This window comes from Caretta caretta, chromosome 23 (assembly GCF_965140235.1).
Source record: "Caretta caretta isolate rCarCar2 chromosome 23, rCarCar1.hap1, whole genome shotgun sequence".
NCBI classification, from domain to species: domain Eukaryota; kingdom Metazoa; phylum Chordata; order Testudines; family Cheloniidae; genus Caretta; species Caretta caretta.
Window position 1 is genome coordinate 3,656,221 of NC_134228.1, and position 8,507 is coordinate 3,664,727.

General features: G+C 61.6%; 1 protein-coding gene across 1 annotated transcript; it reads right to left on the reverse strand.

The window, feature by feature from the left end:
* Positions 1–1,377: 1,377 nt before the first annotated feature.
* GMFG (glia maturation factor gamma) lies at positions 1,378–8,507 on the reverse strand. Its single transcript, XM_048832966.2, has 7 exons — positions 8,191–8,507; positions 6,312–6,408; positions 5,896–5,945; positions 3,171–3,220; positions 2,491–2,573; positions 2,033–2,106; positions 1,378–1,549 (listed from the first exon to the last, which is right to left on the reverse strand). Exons 1-7 carry the CDS (start codon positions 8,392–8,394, stop codon positions 1,478–1,480), a joined length of 630 nt encoding a protein of 209 aa, XP_048688923.2. The 5' UTR covers positions 8,395–8,507; the 3' UTR covers positions 1,378–1,477.

Consider the following 8,507-nt stretch of genomic DNA (forward strand, 5'->3'; position numbering starts at 1 on the left):
TCTGTGTGTGTGTGCGTGTGTGTGTGTGAGTGTGTCCCTGCTGCCCCCTGCTGGGAGGGAACGAGCCCTGCTCTGTGCGTGTGTGTGAGAGTGTGTCCTGGCTACCCCTGCTGGAGGGGATGAGCCCTGCTCTGTGTGTGTGTGTGTGTGTGTGTGTGTGTGTATGTCCCTGCTGCCCCCTGCTGGGAGGGAACGAGCCCTGCTGTGTGTGTGTGTGTGTGAGTGTGTCCCTGCTGCCCCCTGATGGGAGGGAATGAGCCCCGCTCTGTGTGTGTGTGTGAGAGTGTGTCCCTGCTACCCCTGCTGGAGGGGATGAGCCCTGCTCTGTGTGTGTGTGTGTGTGTGTGTGTTAGACCCTGCAGCCCCCTGCTGGGGGGGAAGGGTCCTGCTGTGTGTGTGTGTGTGGTGTGTGTGTGACCCTGCTGCTCCCTGCTGGAGGGGATGAGTCCTGCTCTGCGTGTGTGTGTGTGTGTGTGTGTGTGAGAGAGAGAGCGAGAGAGACCCTGCTGCTCCCTGCTGGGGGGGATTGGCCCTGCTGTGTGTTTGTGTTTGTGTGTGTGTGTGTGTGTGTCCCTGCTGCCCCCTGCTGGGAGGGAACGAGCCCTGCTCTGTGTGTGTGTGTGTTAGACCCTGCAGCCCCCTGCTGGGGGGGGATTGGCCCTGCTGTGTGTGTGTGTGTGTGTGTGTGTGTGTGTGTGTGTGTGTGTGTGTGAGAGAGAGAGAGAGACCCTGCTCTCAGAGACAAGCACTCTACTAGCCAATCTCGTCCCCGCCCCCCAATCACCGCTGCCCCCTGAAACCCCTCCGCCCAGAACTGCAAATCCCCAGCTCCTGGCTGTGGAGAGACAGCAGGACGCGGCTCACGCAGGCTGGGGGGGCTGCCCTGTGAGTAGCTGGGGGGGCTCAGTAGGGGGCGCTCTCCCTTGGAATGCAGCGCCAGGCTGGAGAATGGGGGTATCCCCCGGAGTACAGGCCGGGTGAGCTCCCCCATCCACCCAGCCCAGCCCAACCCTGGAGGGACCCTCTCCAGGGGCGAGAAGTGGGGGTTCACGCTCACCTCCAATTTCCCATCTCAGCCAACATGAAATAGAGACTAGGGCCTGGCAAGGGCGGGAGGCAGGAGGGGATGAGTGGGGTGGGCCCCGAGGGCTCACCCTACAGCTCCGCACAGGGAGGGGGGCATCTCTGCTAGGCCCAGGCCATGGGAGGGGGGAGTTCAGAACTGAGAGCAGGTGAGGGGTAGCAGCATTAGCCCCCCAGCAGGGACAGACCCAGGCAGTGATGGGGGGAGGGGCAGACCCAGGCAACACTGGAGGGGCCAGGGTTACCCCCCCCCTCAAGCAGGGACAGACCTCAGACATGGACCAGACACCCAGGTTGGGTCCCAAGTGGTTTATTTGCTTCCCGGCCAGTCGCTGGGGGAGGGGGGTGTCCCGGGCCCGGTGGAGTCGGGGGGGATCTGCGCCTCCCCCACCCCCTAGCGGAAGAAGGCCAGCCGTTCCCGCAGCCACTCCTCGGTCAGGTCCTCTGTGGTCCGGATCTCGAACACCTGGGGGGCGGGGGGAGAGGTGGATGGAGCTGGGGTGGGCATTAAGGCGGGGTCCTCCAGAGCGGAGCCTCGATCCAGGGGTGTGGATGCTGAATGGGGGAGCAGTAAATCCCAGCTTTGGGGGGGGGGGTACCGATCCCAGCTATAGGGGCTGGGGGATCCCATCTACGGGGCAATCCAGGGATGGTCCTGGCTAGGTCCCAGGTATGAGGGCAGGTCCCCGTCAGATGGGTGGGAGGCCCCCAGGGCGAGGAAGCGATAAGACCCCCATGCCCTAGGGCAGCCCCCCGGCCCTGGGACAAGGCAGAGCAGGGTGCAGGGGAGGGGAAAGCGACAACCCCTTCCAACGTGGGCCAGAGGGGAGAGGTTGGGTAGCCCACCCAGCCCCAGCATGGGTATGTGGCCGGCAGCTTGGGTGAGGGGGCTATGGGGTGCCGGTGCTGCCCATGGGAAGAGCCCGAAAGGGCATCACTGCCCTGGTACCTTGGTGAGCTCAGCTGTCTGCACCAGCCTGTTCTTGCTCCCAGCATACATCATCTGCTGCTCCGGCTTGCACCCTGCCCCATGGGGAGAGACAGAGATAGAACCCAGGAGTCTTGGTGCCCAGCTCTAACCACTAGACCTCCCTCCCCTCCCAGCACTGGGATTGAACCCAGGAGTCCTGACTCCCAGCCCCCCTGCTCTAACCACTAGACCCCACTCCCCTATCAGAGCTGGGATAGAACCCAGGAGTCCTGGCTCCCAGCCCTATCCCAGCCCTAACCACTAGACCCCACTCCCCTCCCAGAGCTGGGATAGAACCCAGGCGTCCTGGCTCCCATCCCCACCCCGCTCTAACCACTAGACCCCACTCCCCTCCCAGAGCTAGGGAGAGAACCCAGGAGTCCTGGCTCCCAGCCCCCCTGCTCTAACCACTAGACCCCACTCCCCCTGGTTCTCACCGACGGGGCTGGAGAAGATGAAGCAGAGCGGGTAGGAGATGCGCCCGTCATCATGGACGTATTTATAACTGTACACCACAAAGGTAGCCCCAGTCAAGGAGGCAGCTGCTTCTCGGCTGAGCTGGGCCACACTGAAATGCTCCTGTCTCTATCCTTCTCCATCTCTTCACCCTCCTGGCTCGTCCTGCCCCCGCCCTGATACCTGCTCCGGGCTGCCCCCACCCATGTCAGCCCTGCCAGCTGTCAGACACATTGGGATCTCCCAGGACCCCAGCCCTGCAGGGCCCGGGGCGGGTTGGCCCAAAGCCTGAAGCTCTGGGGCACCTGCCCAGCCTCCCACCACACTGCAGAGCCACAAGCAGGGGGGCTGTGGGGTACACCCCCCACAAGAGGGGCTCATTTTCCTCTCCCTCTCTGCGCTGCCCCCTGCTGCTCTGATCCCCTGGCTGCTCCCTGCAGCCCCCTCTGATCTCAAATCTGCTCCAAGCTGGGGACAAGGGACATTTTCCCCTGCCCACAGCCCAGGCACCCCTCCTCTCCCGGGGGCGAGGATGATCCCAGGGGACCCCCACACACACACATCCCTCATGCATACTCCTGGCATCCTGCCACCATGTGCGAGGCCCGTGCCCCGCCAGCTGGCTCGGATGCCCCCTCCCCGCCCCACGGCAGAAGGATATCGGGGCTGGCGCTCTGGCAGCTCGCTCTTCAGCTCCTCCGGAGAGATGTCCTGTGGGAGAGACGCCAAAGGCTGCATCAACTAAGGGGGATGGCAGAGCGAGGAAGAGGACAAGGAGGCTCCCTGTCACCCACATTGTACAGATGGGGAAACTGAGGCACCGAACAGGGCAGGGACTTGACCTAGGTTGCCCAGCAAGTCAGTGGCGGAGCCAGATGTGGAACCCAGGAGTTCTGACTCCGGTCCCTGCCTGGCAAAGTGGTTAGAACAAAGCAAGTCCTGGGAGCCAGAACTCCTGGGTTCTTTCCCCAGATCTGGGAAGGGAGGGGAGTCTAGCAGGTCACAGCAGCGGGGGATGGGAATCAGGACTCCTGGGTTCCACGCTCAGCTCTGGGAGGAGAGTGGGGGCTAGCGGTTAGAGCGGGCGGGGGGCTGGGAATCAGGACTCCTGGATTCTCTCCCAAGCTGGGCGGCGGTAGGAGGGGTGGCCCAGTGGAAGGGCAGGAAGGGCCACTCCTTACACAGGACAACAGGGAGCCGGGAGGTTCCTGCCGCTGCCAGGGCACAGACCCAGAGGCGAGGGGCAACGCTGGTGCGCAGAGGAACTGCTTTTGTGGCATTTTGCCGTCTGGAGACAGACTCTGGGGTGCTGCTGCTCCCCCAGAGACACGCCAAGGTCCTGGATCAACAGCTGAGCTCACGGCTGAAAGGTGCATCAGAGCCATTGAGGGAAATCTTGAGGGAAACGGAGCCATGGATTTAACGGTTTAACAGGGAAGGGAATCCAAGGTCGGGGTGGATTCTCCATCACAGACCATCTTTAAATCCAGACGGGATTTTTTCCTTAAAGCTCTGCTCTAGGATTATTCGGGGGAAGTTCTTTGGCCTGTGTTATCCAGGGGGTCAGACTAGATGGTCACCATGGTTCCTTCTGGCCTTGGAATCTCTAAATAAAGAATTTACTCCACTAACTGATAGCAATAGTAAGTTGCTTCCTTTTATATAGACCAGCCAGCCGAGGGGAGAAGAATGGGTCATATAGACAGTGAACCTGATCTGAAACCAATGGGAGAAACTGGTGGCAAGAGGCAGTATGGTCTAATGGGCAGGGTGCTGGGATGCAGGACACCAGGCTTTTGTGAGTCATGGCCCTGCTCTGTGCCTCAGTTTCCCTTTCTGTGCGGCTAAAGATATTGCCCTCACCGGTGTAAAGTGACCTTCATTCTCCTCTCATCAGAGACAGTGAGCGCTTTGGGGACTGGACTTTCTATGCGTTTCTTACATACAGCACCTAGATAACGGGGCCCATGCAGTTGGTTCGGGGTCAGTCCTAGTTCTCGGGGCGGGATCTAACTCAGGCTTCGTAGTCTCCACGGTGCGTTTGACCTCAGCGCTGCAGCAATCCCTTGTTCCAGTGCAGCGAGCCGGAAACTGTGGCAGCTTCATTCAGGTTGTAAAAACCGCAGGCTCGGATCGAATTAAGTATGAAACCGACTGGTGCGCGCCGTGGCACCTCCCCGGGGCTCTTTCATTCAAGGGTAAATTCAATTTCTACTCCTCCTGCCCGCGTGGGTTCTCGACGCGCTGCCGGAGCGTCGCATGCAGCCAGGCAGGGAACTCAGAACGCAAACCACTGTTTGGAAAGAGAGCAGGGTTCCTTTCGGGGCCACGTGCCCCCCCGTCCCCCCCGCCACAAGGGCAGGGCACTCGACCTTAGAGGGCAAGATGCAGGGAGAGTGAAAGTGTGTGTGTGTGTGTGTGTGTGTGTGTGTGCACACGCTGCCCCCTGCTGGAGCAATGGGCACCTGCTCTGCGTGTGTCCCTGCTGGAGGGATGGGGACCTGGGTGCATGTGTGAGTGTGTGTCTGTCTGTCCCTGCCGCCCCCTGCTGGAGGGCATGACCCCTGCTCTGTCTGTCTGTCTGTCTGTCCGTCCCTGCCGCCCCCTGCTGGAGGGGATGAGCCCTGCTCTCTGTGTGTCTGCTGCCCCCTGCTGGAGCAATGGGCACCTGCTCTGCGTGTGTCCCTGCTGGAGGGATGGGGACCTGGGTGTATGTGTGAGTGTGTGTCTGTCTGTCCCTGCCGCCCCCTGCTGGAGGGCATGACCCCTGCTCTGTCTGTCTGTCTGTCTGTCCGTCCCTGCCGCCCCCTGCTGGAGGGCATGACCCCTGCTCTGTCTGTCTGTCTGTCTGTCTGTCTGTCCCTGCCGCCCCCTGCTGGAGGGGATGACCCCTGCTCTGCGTGTGTGTGGGTGTGTCTGTCCGTCCCTGCCACCCCCTGCTGGAGGGGATGACCCCTGCTCTGTGTGTGTGTGTGTGTGTGTGTGTGTGTGTCCCTGCCGCCCCCTGCTGGAGGGGATGACCCCTGCTCTGTGTGTGTGTGCGTGTGTGTGTGCATGTGCGCACTGCCCCCTGCTGGAGCAATTGACACCTGCTCTGTGTGTGCATGAGAGCCTGAGAACGCTGCCCTCTAGTGGAGACAATCAGACTGCCACCTCCACACCCCATACTCCCCTATGGTGCTTACAAGGTTGCTTCCCTAGCCCCCGTGGCAAGGGGGCTGGGTTTTGAAGCAAGAGGAGCTGGGTTCTAGCCCCGCGGGCGCCATGGGAGCTCTGCGGCACAGCGGCATCTGGGAGGAGCTAGGCACAGGTCTGCTGCCCGCGGGGCCTTTAACCTAACTGAGCTTTCCAAAGGTAGCTGGAAGACGGGCGTGAAAGGTCCCCACCTGGAATTCCTCCTCCAGCACCACCAGCTGCCGCTCCTTGTCAATCTTCACTGGGGAGAGAAGACGGAGCGAGGGTCATGATCTGCACAGGGGCCACCTCCGCCAGCAGGTACCTGAGCAGCGCGGCCTTCCCCTCCGGGACTCTGAACGATCCCCAGCCAGCGCTCCGGCCCTGCTCCCCACAGCACCCCCTGCTGGGACAGGCCAGAGCTGGAGTAGCCGGGGGCTCCCCGCATAGCCAGCGCTTCTGCCCCGCTCCCCACAGCGCCCCCTGCTGGGAGAAGCTGGCCCCAGCGGCTGTCCAGGGCACAGGCTGAGCGGAAGATCCACCAAGGCGAGCGACACTGGGGGTCAGGGAGACGGAGAAGGGCCGGGGATCGTGCCCCTGGGGAGGGAGCCGGCCCGGGGACACTCACTGAGGATGGCCGCGTTGTTGGTTTCCTTCCGGAAGCGGAATTTCCTCAGCTTCTCCTTGAGCGCGGGGTCCACATCGCACACGACCAGGGAGTCCGACTGCAGAGAGACTGGCCGTGAGAGGGGGCTGGGGCAGCCTGGCTCCCTGCAGGACCCCCCCAGCCCCAACCTGGAGGGGCGGGGAGCTGTCCCCCACAGCCAGCGTTCCTGCCCTGCACCCCACAGCACCCCCTGCTGGCAGAAACTGGGAGCTCTGCCCCACAGCCAGCATTCCTGCCCTGCACCCCACAGCGCCCCCTGCTGGGACAGGCCAGGCCTGGAGTAGCCCAGGGTTGTTGCCGAGGAAACAGCCTCCTCCTGCCCATCGTGAAGCGTACACCGCTCTGGCAGAGCCCTGCCCAGTTGCAGGGGACGCGCCATGCCCGGGGCGCAGGGAAGGGAGAGCTCACGCGCATGTAGGTCGCTGCCCCTTTGTGGTGGGGAAGGGAGGGGGCAGCCATCGTGGTTGTGGGCCCAAAACGTTTCATCGTCTGTTCAGCTGAGACCCACCAGCTGAGAAGTGCACACGCGCACGCCTCCCACCCCCCACCCCTCCACACACATGGTCAATCTCACACACACACACACACACACACAGAGACTCACAAACACCCACACACCCATTGTCACATAGACACAGATGCCCACCCATTGTCACACACAGCCACTGTCACACCCACACTCATTGTCACACACAGCCATTGTCACACACACAGACACTCACACCCATTGTCACACATATAGCCCTTGTCACACATACACACACACAGTCACACACAGAGAGACTCACACCCATTGTCACATACACCCATTGTCACACACACAGAGACTCACACCCATTGTCACACACCCAGCCATTTTCACACACATCTATTGTCACACCCACACCCACACACATTGTCACACACATACTCATTGTCACACACACACACACACCCCGTGTCACATACACAGCCATTGTCACACACACAGAGACTCACACCCATTGTCACACACCCAGCCATTTTCACACACATCTATTGTCACACCCACACCCACACACATTGTCACACACATACTCATTGTCACACACACACACACACCCCGTGTCACATACACAGCCATTGTCACACACAGAGAGACTCACACCCACTGTCACACAGAGCCATTGTCACACCCACACCCATTGTCACACACCCCCATTATCTCTCTCACACACACTCATTGTCACATAGACTCACACCCATTGTCACACACAAGGCCATTGTCACACACAGACTCACAGCCATTGTCACACACCCAGCCTCACACCCACATAGAGGGTGGGGATGGGGATGGGTTGATACACAGAAGAAACTCTCCTGTACCCAGCCACTTTTCCCAACCGCCTTTGACCCCAGGGTCGTGGGGGGCGCCCGGGATAGCCATCAAATGCTGGCACCCTGCTAAGCGCCTGTTCTCCCGCCTCCCCCAGAGGAGTCCGGTGGGCAGTTTCCCCAACCCACAGGCTGCTGCCCGGCATCCCCGGGCACAGGTACCTTTTCTGCGCCTCCCACCCCAGAAACATTGCGGGTGCCACGCGGCACCGCTGAAACCTCGGCGCTTGCAAACCCCTCTTGGCTGCAGGGTGCGGGGCCCAGAGCTGCCACCCATGGGCACGTGGCCTCCCGCCTTCCCACCCCAGCCCCTTGGAGCGAAAGACTCAATTCGGACATGCCCCGAATCCCAGATCCAAGCTTTGCAGGGGAGCTGGGGAGTGGGGACACGCAACACCTGCTCCACAAGGAACCCCCTGCCTCCAATGCACCCCCCCCCCCGCCTCCCTTCCTGACCCCCTCGGCGTGACGCAGTGCTCGGCCTGACCATTCTGCCACGATCTCTGCCCTCCCAGCGCCGGGCGGCCTGACTCTCGGCTTTCCTCGCTGCAAGTTGGGCTGGCGCTGACCTTGTGACAGGATGCTCAGAGAGCAGTTCCTCCGGTCGGTCGGGGACACTCTCACAGCACTGATCTGCTGGGGGAAGAGGGGGAAGTGTGGGGGTGGGGGAGGGCAGGGCAGGTTTGGCCATGTGTGGAAAGAGGAAGGGGTTTGCCTTCCAGGGGCCAAAGGGGGAAGGGAACGGTGGCAAGGGGAGCGGGGGGAAGACAGCGCAAAGGGCGACTGGGAAGTAAAAGGGCAGAG